Here is a 15,246-nt window from a genome sequence, read left to right on the forward strand (position 1 = left end):
TAGTGAAGGAGTAGTATGACTGACTGAGCATTTCAGTTAAAAGTATCATTCAGTGATAGGCGGTGAGAACCAAACGAGACATTCCTCCGATATGACTGCCTCCAATAGCAGGAGTTCCATCTTCCTCCTCTAACACCTAGAATTACAAAGCATGCGATATCACCATCATGTTGAGGGAGTTTCCCCACACATTCCACCTTGTCATTTTCAGGAAACAGAGAACTTCCAAACCAATGATAAAAGGTCAAGGTAGTCCCCTGTGCAAGCACTGGGTCATTACCGACCCATGGGGTGATGTCACATCACGTTTTCTTGGCAGACTTTTTATGGGGTGGGTTGCCATTGCCTTCCCCAGTTATCTACACTTTACCCCCAGCAAGCTGGGTACTCATTTTACCAACCTCGGAAGGATGGAAGGCTTGTTTGAAGATCACTGAGGGAATGGACATACTAGCTGATTAGGGAGTCAGAAGCGATATGCTCCAATGTATTCTGCTCTTGCTTGGCTGGTTACTTGTAGAGTGTGGTGCTGGGGGATTGCTCCTTGACCCTGTTGTATTTATGCTTTGGGGTCCCATAGAATTCTCAGTTCAAATAGTCTCAGTTCTGAGACTCTCAGTTCAAATAGCAATTTCCCATTAAGTTAGTTAGTTGAAGTTAGTCAACCTTGAGTCAGCTACCTGAACCCAGTTTCCACCAGGATCGAACTCAAGTCGTGAGCAGAGCTGCAGCTTTACCACTCAGAATAGACAACGTGGGGCTCTTGCTTTTGAAGGCAGTCATCGCACATCGGAAATTCTGGTTCTGACCAAAGGTTTAAACATAAGTTTCTTGAAATATGGAATGTGTGCTTATGTCACCACTATTCATAAGATGTAATGTGGAGGCCTGTGTATTACAAAATATGAGGAACTAAGATGTAACATGATTTCTATCCATTGCTTGTTAGAAAAACCACTCTAGAAAAGAAATTTAAGACTTGCTATTTTCCTAGAATATGTTTTGCTTGAAATCTGGATCTGAACAGTGCTGAAAAATATTCTCTATGTTATCCTCCAACTTCATTCTCACAAATCGTACTGAAGAACTGGCTAATTAATTTCCAAAATTTATGAGTGGTTGCTTAAAGAAAAAATGCAAGGAGAAGTGGTGAAAGAATCTTGGGTAAAATGGTTGAGAGATTTTGGCTTTAGTATTGATTTAGAAGATTGGGAGAAACTATGGAAAAGAAATGTAAAACTAATAAAGCCAGCCTTGTATAAAGAAAATCTTTATAAAATGATCTATCGCTGGTACTTAACCCCAGACCGATTGGCTAAAACCTACCCTAGTTATTCTAATAAATGTTGGAAGTGCAAAAAGACCAAAGGGTCAATGTTCCACGTTTGGTGGAAATGTGAATACGCTAAAAAGTATTGGGCTTTAATTAGTACTTGGACCCAGAAAATTTTGAAAATTAAACTGCACCATTCCCCAGAACTATATCTTTTGAATGTTTGCAGAGAGACCTTTCCGCCTAAAATAATTAAGGTCTTAATGTATATTGTTACCGTGGCAAGAGTACTATATGCAAAATACTGGAAGTTACCAAAAATACCCTCCAGGGAAGAATTTATTGTTCAACTTACCGAAGCTGCGGAACTAGATTTAATGACTACAAGGTTACGGGATGGCAATATACAAAAATGTAAAGAGAGTTGGGAACCGATATATTGTTGGGTTAAAAGTAAAGGCCTATTGTTGGATTAATAGAAATATATAAAGTTATTCTCTGTTCACTCCCGGGATGTATGGGAGGATGTATGTGAGGTGGAGGGAGATTGAATATGATGATTTGATTGTGAGATATATGTTTCGTATATGTATTGTATGTTTTCAATGTCTTTGTTTTTCACTTGGGTGCAATAAAAGGTTTTTTTATTTATTAAAAAAAAAGAAAAGAACTGGCTAGACACAATTTTGGTGACATGGCACTGGAGAACTGACAAATTAATGTTCAAGGAACTCAGCATCTCTCTTTTAATCTAACATCATCCTGGTGATTTTGTTAGCTTTTAGAGGGCATCCTTTATTTTAGACAGAGAGCTTAATTTTTAAAAAAAATAAATGTCATGTTTTTAGCATGACAGCCACTGTGGGTTAGAATGGTTTAGAATGTTAGACTAGGATCTCAGAGACTCTCAGTTCAAATAGCTCTTTCCCATGAAGTTAGTTGAGTGGACTTGGGTGACTATCTCTTTTACTTTCTTTGTTGTAGCCTAACCTACCTCATAGGGTTGCTGTCATGATAAAAAGAGAAATGGAGGGTCGTATATATGCTGCCCTGATTTTTGGGGAGGAAGGAAGGGATGAAAAATTATACTGAAAATTGTAGCCCTAATCCAGGTTGCAGTGGTGTATACAAGGTACATATGTAGCAACATATAAACAGGGGCTTCCCTATTCAGTATCAGAACCCATGCAAAGCAGTTGTCTCCATATTGAAGTAAATAGGAACTCTGTCTTGTATTAGATGGATTATCTAGATCAGTTTCAGTCTGGATTCACGCCTCAATTTAAGACAGAAACAGCCTTGGTCACCTTGTCTGAAGATCACTGAGGGAATGGACATACTAGCTGATTAGGGAGTCAGAAGCGATATGCTCCGATGTATTCTGCTCTTGCTTGGCTGGTTACTTGTAGAGTGTGGTGCTGGGGGATTGCTCCTTGACCCTATTGTATTTATGCTTTGGGGTCCCATAGAATTCTGTTCTGTACTCCATGCTGTTTAACAGCTACATGAAACAGCCATGAGAGACTGGGGATATGGAAAGTGGTGCCATTAATATGCTGATGTCACCCAGATGTGTCCTAACAACTGTTTCAAGTGGGTCTGTGGAAGTGCAAAACAAATGCTTGGAGAAGATTGTGGAATGAATGCAGACCAATAAACTTTAAGTTTATTCAGACAAGACTGAAATGTATTGCTCGGTAGTAACACCAACTAGAGAACAAGGAATGAGCCTATTTTGGATAGCATTCCCACTGAAAGTGTAGTTTCATAATTTGGGAGTGCTATCTGCCTCCGGCCTCTGGTTGGAAGCTCAAGTTTCCTGTACAATAAATTGTTACTTTATGCTGGCTTTTATTATTTCATTTATATTGCTGCTGGATTTGGGTCAGTTCATTTTAAGCCTAAATTCTGAATCTTGTAAAAGGTATCCTTTGGAGATCATATTAATACTGTGTGTGTGATAGGGTTGCCAATCCCCAGGTGGGGGCAGGGGATCCCCCGGTTTGGAGGCCCTCCCCCCGCTTCAGAGTCATCAGAAAGCGGGGGGAGGGGAGGGAAATGTCTGCTGGGAACTCTGTTATTCCCTATGGAGATTTATTCCCATAGAAAATCATGGAGAATTGATCTGCGGGGATCTGGAGCTCTGGGGGGGCTGTTTTTTTGGGTAGAGCCACCAAATTTTCAGTATAGTATCTAGTGCCTCTCCCCAAAATACCGCCCCCCCAAGTTTCAAAAAGATTGGACCGGGGGTCCAATTCTATGAGCCCCAAAAGAAGGTGCCCCTATCCTTCATTATTTCCTATGGAAGGAAGGCATTGAAAAGGTGTGCCGTCCCTTTAAATGTGATGGCCAGAACTCCCTTTGGAGTTCAATTATGCTTGACACAGCCTTGATCTTGGTTCCGCCCCAATGTCTCCTGGCTCCACCCCCAAAGTATCCTGGCTCCACCCCCAAAGTCCCCAGATATTTCTTGAATTGGACTTGGCAACCCTAGTGTGTGAAACAGAATGCAGGTTATGGCAAATTTGTTTCCGCGTGCTTTCACGCATTGCATACCCCACAAAAAATGAATTGGAGCTGATAACGAAAGTGAGGTTAAATATGAGTTTAAGCATGACCTTATGGTCACTGCTAGTGATTAGACTTTGAATATTGCCACAACGGAGGGTGGGTGGTAGTTTTTCCTCTTGTTCTTCTTGACATTCTTCTACTTTTAATACTATGCTTCTTAGTTTCTACCTTTAAAAAAATCCATGACCTGTTTTTTTAATATTATTTTGCTGGATTTGTTTACTACTTTCTGGATTATTTATGCTTCATTAAGGTTATATAAACTTTGAGGGAAATTTCTTTTTTTCACGCCACAGAAACTGCAACCAATGGGAAATTATTGGGACAGAAGTCGTGTGTTTCTTTTATTTCCTTAGATTTATATCCTGCCCTTCCTGAAAGTGGGTTCAGGGCAGGTCACAATAAATTACAAAAACTAAAACAAGTCGAAATAAGTATCAACATAATTAAGACAGTTAAAAAGGTAGGCATTGGATAGATTATAGTTCAACAATCTTAGCTGAAAATGTGGTGCTCCTGCTCAAGGTGAAATGAATGTCCTTTGGGCCGGGGACAACCAGCAAATGGTGGTCCACAGAGCACAAGGTTCTCTGGGGCACAGGGCCTTTTTTTAGCAGGAACACGCAGGAATGGCGTTCTGGCTGGCTTGGCATCGGGGCATAGCTTAATATGGTGACAATGGTGACATCAGGGAGTGTGGCCTAATAGGCAAATGAGTTCCTGCTGGACTTTTTCTACCAAAAAAAAAGCCCTGCTGGGGCACATAGGGGAAGAGGTTGGTCCCAGGCCATATTATTTGTAGTCCATTTTTTTCTTTCTAGTACCTTTCTAGGACATACAGTTTGTCACAGAAGTGAGTACACCCCCTCACGTTTTGTAAATATTTAAGTATATCTTTTCATGTGACAACACTGAAGAAATGACACTTGGCTACAATGTAAAGTAGTGAGTCTACAGCTTGTATAACAGTGTAAATGTGCTGTCCCCTCAGAATTACGCAACACACAGCCATTAATGTCTAAACTGCTGGCAACAAAAGTGAGTAAACCCCTAAGTGATAATGTCCAAATGGGGCCCAAAGTGTCAATATTTTGTGTGGCCACCATTATTTTCCAACACTGCCTTAACCCTCTTGGGCATAGAGTTCACCAGAGCTTCACAGGTTGCCACTGGAGTCCTCTTCCACTCTTCCATGACGACGTCACGTAGCTGGTGGATGTTAGAGACCTTGCGCACCTCCACCTTCCATTTCAGGATGCCCCACAGATGCTCAATAGGGTTTAGGACCGGAGACATGCTTGGCCAGTTCATCACCTTTACCCTCAACTTCTTTAGCAAAGCAATGGTCATTTTGGAGGCATGTTTGGGGTCGTTATCATGTTGGAATACTGCCCTGCAGCCCAGTCTCCGAAGGGAGGGGATCATGCTCTGCTTCAGTATGTCACAGTGCGAAAAGGATCTAGGGGTCTTAGTGGACCATACACTGAACATGAGTCAATTGTGTGATGTGGCTAAAAAGGCAAATGCAATTTTGGGCTGTATCAACAGAAGTATAGTGTCCAGATCACGTGAAGTGATAGTATCGCTTTACTCTGCTCTGGTAAGTCCTCACCTGGTGCATTGTGTTTAGTTTTGGGCACCACATTTTAAGAAGGATATAGACAAGCTGGAACGGGTCCAGAGGAGGGCAACGAAGATGGTGAGGGGTCTGGAGACCAAGACCTATGAAGAAAGGTTGAAGGAGCTGGGCATGTTTAGCTATATCCCCTCATCTGAAGAAGTATGCATGCATATGAAAGCTTACATTTTGAATAAAGGTGCAACTTGACTCCTACTTTGTTCTCTCTAAGGGCAAGAACAATAATATCCCTTGTTTATTTTATAGGAATAATATGGTGTTTGGTTCATACCCTACTTGCTCTCCTACTGCCCCCAATCTCCACTACTGTTCAGTTGTAGTACTGCTCAGTTGTATTTACAAAGAGAAGCTTTTGGGGGCGGGGGGGCGGGGGGGGAACCATCTATTTAACATTATGAAATATTAGAGGAATAATTTTTACCTGTTATCAGCTTCCCCAATTTTTCCTTTATTTCTTACTGATTCCTCACTAGCAGTTGCTATGTCCCCTCCCCGCCCCCGGCCTTCTGCGTTCCCTAATTCAAACGATCAGTTTCCCACCAGTTGCTGTGTGGGCACATTTTGATCTGTAGCTCCCTCCAATTTCCCTTGCAGTTTCTTGCTCTTGTTTTTTGGAGAGCAAGAAACCAAGAGGGAAATTGGAGGGAGCCAGCGATCAAAATGTGCCTGCACAGCAACTGGTGGGGAATTGATCGCTTGAGCTGGGGAAAGCAGAAGCCCGGGGGTGGAGCAAGTGCTAGTGAGGAATTGGTCTCTGTAAAGTAACCAGAGTGGAATCCAAATTGCAGTGGATCAAAGAATAACAGAGCATAGTTTACGGAATATATTCATCCGTATTTAAAAAAAAAACCAATTGGGCCACTACTTTTGCTCAAAACAAGAAACCAAGCAGGTTCCTTGTGTACAGTTTTTTAATCTTGTCCTGCAGTCTAAGCCCATAGTGTTTATACAAGCAGCTGCCTTCCCTGAGGTGGTTCATTGAGAGAGGCTGCCATTTAAGAATGATAGTAATTGCAGGTTGCTTTTGAGTCCTTGGGGGCTTGCTTAAACTCATTCTGAGTAATAACAGCTTACTTTTCTCATGTAAAAAGCTCCACTTAAGTTTCGGATGGACCCTGACCTAGCCTTGGTTTTAAGTGAAAACCTCCAATGGCAATTAGATGTTGGAACACTTTTACGAGTGTTGCCTTATGGCCTGCTGCCTAGAGGCTACAGCTGCTTGGGGACTCCTACCTACGCCATAGGAAATCCAGATTTCAAATGAAAATAGCTATATCTGGAATTTTAAATCACTCTTGTGCATGCGTGAGTCACGTATTTAACATCTTAGAGAGCTAAGCTGTTTTTTGCTTCAGCTAAGGTGGAGAGAGCAACAAAAGAGCATTCCCTAATACAGGTGAATTTGCATAACCTGAAAAGGCAGTTTCATTGAAGTGATGAACTGTGCTTTGTTGCTATTCAGCCATAGAAGGCTCCAAAGTGAAAGAGGAATGTGTTCCTTAGAGCTGTGCATGGAAGGCAGTAGCAATTCAATAATTGGAGGGAGAACAAAGTGAATAAACAGAACTGGAAGGGGAAAAAAATAACACGTCCTGTTAATAACTGTCAAAAATGCTGCTGTGGGAGGGAGCTGTATAGTTTTTACTATGCGTCATCAGGAATCAGGAGGTCATAACTGAATATTATATGACATATAATGATTATTAAATGGCATATAATGATAAGAGTGAAGCTCAATGGTAGCCAGAAGGCATGAGGCATGTTATGAGAAAGTTGTTTTAAAAAAAGAAGCCATGTAATGGAATCTTAAATTTTAAATGGCATTAAATTTCCGTTCAATAGATTCTAGCCAGCAGACACAATAAAATTAAAGCAGATAGCACCCATCTCTGTATTTAAACAGGCCTAAAACTCTGAGTACCCAGCTTGCTGAGGGAAAAGTGTAGATGGCTGGGGAAGGCAATGGCAAACCACCCCATAAAAAGTCTGCCGTGAAAACATCGTGATTCGACGTCACCCCAGAGTCAGAACCGACTGGTGCTTGCACAGGGGGACTACCTTTGCCTTTTAAAACTGTGCAAATGACTTTTCTTTACGAATGAGCCTGGCAATGCAGAATACTCTTAATAAGTTGGGTTGTTTTGCAGTGGGAAAAGTCAACATTTGTTGAGAATTCCTAGAATCTAACGTCTTTCAGGCTTTTCCAGAGTCACATCCTCATGGACACGACGAGGTCAGCTAAGGAACCTTATAATCATATGTGGTATTTCTGTATTATATTCCAAGTACTTGAAAGTAACCTGTAAATCAATCCTGGATGGTAGGAGCATCTGACCAACTTAGGTTCAAACTGAATGCAATATTGAGGATCCATAATATGATGTACCAATGTGTAATTTAGCCCTTAAAAGAAGCCTACAGAATCAGTGTGGGAACAAATACTTGAACCCTGTCTTCCATAGCACTGCAGTCCTGACCCATATTCAGGCTCCCCCATGGCTGTCTTGTGAGGCTAAATTTCATGTTGGGAGGGACCTCATCATGGCTCCTCAACGTCATGTGTAGTTTGTCCCTGAGAGAAAAGTGGCTTTGCTTCAGGCCAAGTTTAGGTGCTTTTTGCCCACTCTCTCACAACTGCAGTATAACATTTTTCTAGAACTCAGCTGTGTACTTGACTTGAGCAATTGGTATCTAGTCTGTCAGTGCTCTTGTATTTTGGACAGATATGAAGAAGGTTTCCCTATTTTGGTGTTGTTTTTCCTTGTTGTTGCTTTATTGATAATCTAGGAACAATAAAGGCCTCAAAGTCAGTGTCCCACACTGGACAAAATTTTCAGTTGAAATTGGGGAGAGCTGGAATATGTCTTCAATCCATAGCAAAGCTCTCTAGGTGGCCACGTCAACTTGGGAGCCCATAAACCACACATTCTGGGAGTATGTGGTCCGGATACACACATCTGCCATTTCACTGTTTCATGTGAATTGGGCAACACAAGGATTTTCCATGTGCATACTGTTGGGAGTCACTGGTATAGTTAAGCCCCTATCCCATCACTAGTATAGTTAAGCCCATTTAATTAGAAAACCGTTAAGACTCTTATGTGAGAAGGTGCTTCATGGTATTCCTCAGGTATCTAATTGCTCTAACAAATGGTATTTTTCCTTGTGTGTTTCCAGAACTGCACTAGTTTAACATGGTTCTTTCAGTGTACACAGCAATTTTTGCCACAACCCACTACAAATACCAGCTTGTGCTGTTATTGGGGGGTCCCCTGTCATAACCCTGGAGCATTTTTAAATTTGCAGCATGAAGGTTGTGGTCGGCAGATGGAAATCTCATCCATCCTCAGAAATTACCAGGGAAATGAAGCTAGTAACTTTTCCAGATCTTTTATACTAATTTCTAACCTATTTGTATCTCTTCTGTAAGAGATAATTGTGTAAAAATAGCCTCTGTTTGTTATTAGTAAGAACTTCTAATGAAGCAGGCAATTGTATGTACCAGTTCATGCTGCAATAAATATCAGTGGACTCTTTCTTTCTCCCCACCCCCCTCCGTTTAGCTTATGTATTGGGCCAGACTCAGTGATAGCTGATCTGCTTTTCTTTCCTATTTTACAGATTGCCTATGCTGCGGTGAATTGTGCCAAAGAACAGAACCATGACTTGTGTAAGCAGGAAGGTGTGGATGGTTACCCAACCTTTAACTATTACAACTATGGGAGATTTATAGAAAAATATAATGGAGACAGAGCGGTAAGCACATGGTGGGGGTTTGAAACAGCTATTGATAGGAACAGAAACTTGTCCTCGTAATAGAATTCAGTGGCAAACGATAAGATAAAAAGCAACATCAGTAATCTTGAAGACATTGACTCCCATACCAAATGTGCCTGTAGGTTTAGCACCTGCTGAGGCCCTAACACATTGGATGTAAGTTTTGTAATCACAGAAAATAGGGCCTTTTTTGTGATGGCACCCAGACTTTGGAGTGCTCTCCCTGGCCTCATTAGGCCACCTATATTACGCAGTTCTAAGTGTTAAATAAAATGCTTTTGGAAGCATTTTAGATTAGATCCAGACCAAATTTTCCATGAATGGAAACTTTTACCAGTTCCCCCTTTCCACTTCAGCCTCTGCCCCCGTGTTATTCCTCAGATCCCCTATCCTGCAGGAGCAGCATTTTGTGGGAATGTACTGATGCAGTTGGAAAGGGAAGGTAGGAAAGTTCCATTCCATTGATGGGAAATTTAGTCTGCATTCAGCCCTTTATATGGTTAGAGCTGACTGACTGACTGCTTGTCAGGATCTGCTGGAGCTGGGTCTGAATCCAGAACTGTCTCACTCTTCAGGGTTGCTTTTGTTGGGAAAATTCTCCAGGATAGAGCCTCAGAACTGAGCAAGAAGAGGGGTTTTCTTTCACCTGATTTCTACACTGCTCTACTCAAATACCTATTCCTACCTGCCAGGGAATGAGTCTGGCTCTTCCTCCCTGGCTGCTCTTCAGCATGCCTTTTAAATGCTTCCCAAAGGGAGGGCCTGGGCTCTCCCCCCAATGCAGTCCTGGGGATTTACAGACCACTGGGCAAATGGGATTAGCCTTGGATTAGTGAGCTCACTGGCCCTTCCCCCTGGATTTCTTTAGAGAGCTGGCTGCCCCGCCTGCACTAAGAAAGACAGTGCTACTTGCTGTCTCCACTCCCCTGAATCTCAGTGCCAAAGTACTCTCTAGTAGAAATTCAGCTGGGTTGGCTTCTGCTGCTGAGCGTGTCGCTGAGAGCTGGATGGCCTCCTTCAAGCTGGTTGACTTCCAAGTAGACTCAGGCAAGGTAAGGCCCTGCTGCAACCTGGCAACAGCTCTCTCAGCTTCAGGGCCTGCTGGTGCAGCACATCTTCAGTAGGGCTTGCAGTCCCCTAGGGCAGGGGTCCTCAAACTTTTTAAATAGGGGGCCAGTTCACTGTCCCTCAGATTGTTGGAGGGCCGGACTGCCGTTACCGTACAAGGCCGCGGGCCATCAGTTCTCCGTCTTCTGCATCTCTCTCCCTTCCCCACACCACACACCCCAGCCTGGGAACTCACCTCACACTCTGTCTCCGCCGCCTCAGCCCAGTGCCGGAAGTGTGCGTTGCTAACGTGAGTTTAGGTCGAACGTCACTTCCGGTCTGATTTTGCCATATGTGCAAGGGAAGTGGTGTCAACCCAACACTGCTGCTCTTAATACTCAGACATGAAGTTCACTCAGGAGACCTTGAGGCAGTTCCTTGCTTTCAGCTTAACCTACCTCACAGTGGTTGTGGTGAGGATAAAATGGAGACAAGCAAACCATGTAGATAACCTGGAGATTTTTAGAGAAAGGGCAAGTGTGTGTGAGAGAGAACCAGGACAATAACAGTGTTATTTTATATTGTGTTTCATTATTTGCTTTTAATCATATTGTTAGTCACTTTGGAGATATGCATCAGAGTGAAGGACAGGATGGAACTACCTTAATAAAGTATATACAAAGGGGGGGCGATACAGAGAAATCATGTTTCTGTTGGAGAGTTCACACACATGCCTATGTCATTTTGTCAAAAAGCCTGTAGATGATGGAGTCTTTTAAAAGATCAGAATAAACGTAGCACTAATGAAAATGAGAACATTGACTATCTGCCAGTTCTGTCTAGTTTTAGCTCAAATGGCATAAAAACTGTTCCAGTTTCTGCATATTCATTCACAATCTAGGCTTTTGGTTACTCTATGCTTATTTGAAATTTGTTCAGATCAACCAAGTGGTGACAGATTGTTGGTTTCACGCTGTGGCCCTCTGGTGGCGAGGATCAGGAAGAATCAAATGGATTGTTTGTAGTGCTTCCAAAATTTGAGACTCTAGAACCAAAGAGCTCGTTCTCTATCCATTTGCACTTCCTTCTCTTGCACCCTTGAAATCTTCAGATCTATAAAATTCAGGCTTCATAAATATATTTTGTTGGACATAAATTCACTCCCCTCCCATTTGATATGCCCGGCTGAAAGCTCCCACCCCCACAACTCAAGGGTGACAATTATGCAGCTGTCTGGAGAGAATTATACCTTATTGGATGACTTAAGGCAGCCTGTGATTGTTCTCAAGAACTGTTTGATGGGAAGCTTATTGCTGCCATTATACAAAATCCAGAGATCCATAGAGAACAATAGAGAAGATAGACTGTAAGATCCTGATGGACTTACTGCTGATTGCTCCCATGAGCATTCTCCTGAATTTATCTCTTTGGACTAAATGCAAATGCTGGTAAATTGAACTTCAGCCATAACATTACTTTGGCTTTATAAAGGTATTTACAGAGCCTGGGGCTGATGAAAATAACAGGTCATGGTTATGAAGGATAATCAAGTTTGCATGGGAGCTTTAAAAACTTTGTGGAACTGAATTCTGGTCGACTATCCCTGGTATATTGCTTTTCCTTTGTTGATATCTGAATTAAGATCCTGTGTCCCTCCCTCTGAGTGCTTCCACCTGCTAATGGAGAACTGTTTGTATCCCCATCCCATTTATGTTTATGTTTATTTATGATTTGTATCCCGCCCTTCCCACCAAGGTGGCTCAGGGCGGCTTACAACACATGAAGTCTAACATTACAATATTAAGTTTTAGGCATTTTACACAGTTAAAAACATTTAAAACATTAAAAGCATTAAAACATCAGAAGTCTATTAGAACTACACTTAATTTTCTATGCCGGTTAGTTGTAGGCCAGCCGGAAGAGGGTTGTCTTACAGGCCCTGCAGAATTGAACATTGAAGTTTGTCTGTTCAGAGCAGAATACCACAGCCTGTTAGTCACTGTGGACTTTTCATTTAACTCTTCCAATAGTTTGGGATGGGGCCCATGCAGGGCCATAGTCAGGATTTTTCATTTGGTGGGGCACATAGCCAGGGTTTTTGTTCGGTGGGGTACATATTTTTATTTTCTATATTTTATTCTCATCCCATTCCTAAAGGGCAGGGTTGTATTTATTTATTATTTAGGCTTCTAGACCACTCTTCCCTGCATGCAGGGCTCAAGATGGCTTACGTCAAGATAAAACACTAAAACAGCATACCGTCTGTCAATATAAAATAGCATTCAAATACCAGATTCTAATTAAGAAGATGAAGAAGATATTGGATTTATATCCCGCCCTCCACTCCGAAGAGTCTCAGAGCGGCTCACAATCTCCTTTATCTTCCTCCCCCACAACAGACACCCTGTGAGGTAGATGAAGATATTGGATTTATATCCCGCCCTTCACTCCGAAGAGTCTCAGAGCGGCTCACAATCTCCTTTACCTTCCTCCCCCACAACAGACACCCTGTGAGGTAGATGAAGATATTGGATTTATATCCCGCCCTCCACTCCGAAGAGTCTCAGAGCGGCTCACAATCTCCTTTATCTTCCTCCCCCACAACAGACACCATGTGAGGTAGATGAAGATATTGGATTTATATCCCGCCCTCCACTCCGAAGAGACTCAGAATGGCTCACAATCTCCTTTCCCTTCCTCCCCCACAACAGACGCCCTGTGAGGTAGATGAAGATATTGGATTTATATCCCGCCCTCCACTCCGAAGAGACTCAGAACGGCTCACAATCTCCTTTCCCTTCCTCCCCCACAACAGACACCCTGTGAGGTGGGTGGGGCTGAGAGGGCTCTCACAGCAGCTGCCCTTTCAAGGACAACCTCTGCCAGAGCTATGGCTGACCCAAGGCCATTCCAGCAGGTGCAAGTGGAGGAGTGGGGAATCAAACCCGGTTCTCCCAGAGAAGAGTCCGCACACTTCACCACTACACCAAACTGACTCTCTTAAAGCGATTCACGTGGCAATAAATGAAATGTCTCCCACTTCTGAGGGTAGGCAAGGGGGGCTGGGGAACCTGAGAGCATCAGATTATTCTTATCCGGTCACTGCTCAACCAAAGGCCTGACGGGACATCTCTGCATTACATGCCCTGCGAAAAAGTAACAGATCTTGCAGGGCACAGATGATCTTCATCATGGCCTCTGTGCTTCACACTGATGGGAATGTCTGACAGTGCTTTGCAAACTCCAATAGAGGGATTTTTTTGTGTCCTTGGCTCTACTAACATTGGCCCTCACCCCCTTGCCTAAGGCAGGCACTTCGGCAAGTGCTGTACCCACAGTAGACTCTTCCTCTTGTACCACGCCATCTAAACAGGCCCCATTGGTGTCAATGGTATTGGTCATCGAGATCAGCTCATCTGCGTCAAGGAAATCATTATCAACCTCCCAATCCTCTTCCACTTTTCCAGTAAAGAAAATGAAAGGAGAAACATTGGAGCCACAGTGGGGACAAATCCTCCCACTCTAAGAAACAGGATCTAAGAGTCCTTCAAAAACCACATTGACTCTCTCAATGTCCCTGACACCTTCGTCGGCAGTGCCACCAAAAATTCTGCAAACGCTGCCCGTTGGATGGACTCCCTGGTGGATCAACACAAAGGTGCAGCGAACGTCAATACGGACAATATTGACCTCACACAATGCACCTGGACAATACATCAGCACTGATTCATCCTCGTGATCCGCCTCTGCCACCACGGCCAGGCCCATGTCATCCTCTGGATCTGTACCATCAATACCCTTCCATGTCAGACCCAAAACTGTACCATCTATACCCTTCCATGTCAGACCCAAAACTGTACCATCTATACCCTTCCATGTCAGACCCAAACTTCGGATGGTCCTTGCCTATGCCACCTTCTTGGGACAAGAGGCAAGGGCAATACTTGCATGAAGCTTACCCACCAAGCTTCCTCTGACTTCCCCCTAGACAAGACTGGGACCAGTGCTTGATGCTCTCCTTCCACCATCCCAGGGATCCGAAGCATTGTTCTCATAAGCGCAAGCCTGTGGAGAAGCCCTCAGCCCTAGCACTGAAATAGTAATAGGCTGGGAACCAAGTAAACTGCGGGATTGGATTTTTGAAAAGGACGCCCTTCGTGACATCAATCTGATCCATCAATCTAAATTCTCTGTCTGGTACCCCCAGTTCAAGAAAAATAAATCCTTTCCCTGCTATCTAGCTGACCTCTCAAACGCCCCTCTAAGAAAAGCATTTACCCAAGCCCGTTTCCGAACCATGCCATCCTTGTACCTTCAGGGTAGATTTCAAAAAATACCTGTGGACCAGCGTCTTTGTTCCTGTGGTACCAATCAGATAGAAGATATTGCTCATTGTATCCTATCCTGTCCATTCTGTGGGCCCATTCGAAATAAATGGCTGAATCAATTTCTCACAAAGTTTAAATCAGAAGAGGGATGTATTACATTTTTATTGGCAGATGCCATTCCAGATGTTAACCTTAAGGTGGCTACTTTCATCTTAGCAACAAAAATAAGGAAGAAGATAACTACAGCCATCCATACAAGAAAGCCGCCCTGAGCCACCCGTGGGAAGGGCGGGATATAAATTCTAAATAAATAAATAAATAAAAATAAATTTTGGCCAAGTTATAGTCTCATTCTGTCGCATTGCTTTGTTATTTATGTTTTAAATCTTGTTCATAGTTCTGTATTTTACTATTTTTTTAATGTTTTAATTTCTATGGCTAGAAGTAAACTGTATACTTTGGGGGGGGTTGCTGGGTTGCTATGGCCTATGGCTACAACAGTAAGATACTTTGAACTTTTACTGACCCTGAGACCTTCACCATTGGTATCAGGCCATTCAGAACCAGACGACGCTCCTAGCTCCTTGGACTCAGAATCCACCTTTGAGCCA

The 15,246-nt window shown here is 43.0% G+C and overlaps 1 protein-coding gene across 1 annotated transcript in view; it reads left to right on the plus strand.

The window, feature by feature from the left end:
- Nucleotides 1-15,246, plus strand: part of PDIA5 (protein disulfide isomerase family A member 5) — a 291,070-nt gene that overhangs the window by 267,034 nt on the left and 8,790 nt on the right. Inside the window, exon 16 of the mRNA XM_060262232.1 lies at nt 9,105-9,239. Coding sequence (XP_060118215.1) covers nt 9,105-9,239 — 135 coding nt within the window. The remainder of the gene's footprint in view (nt 1-9,104; nt 9,240-15,246) is intronic.

This window comes from Heteronotia binoei, chromosome 21 (assembly GCF_032191835.1).
Source record: "Heteronotia binoei isolate CCM8104 ecotype False Entrance Well chromosome 21, APGP_CSIRO_Hbin_v1, whole genome shotgun sequence".
NCBI classification, from domain to species: domain Eukaryota; kingdom Metazoa; phylum Chordata; class Lepidosauria; order Squamata; family Gekkonidae; genus Heteronotia; species Heteronotia binoei.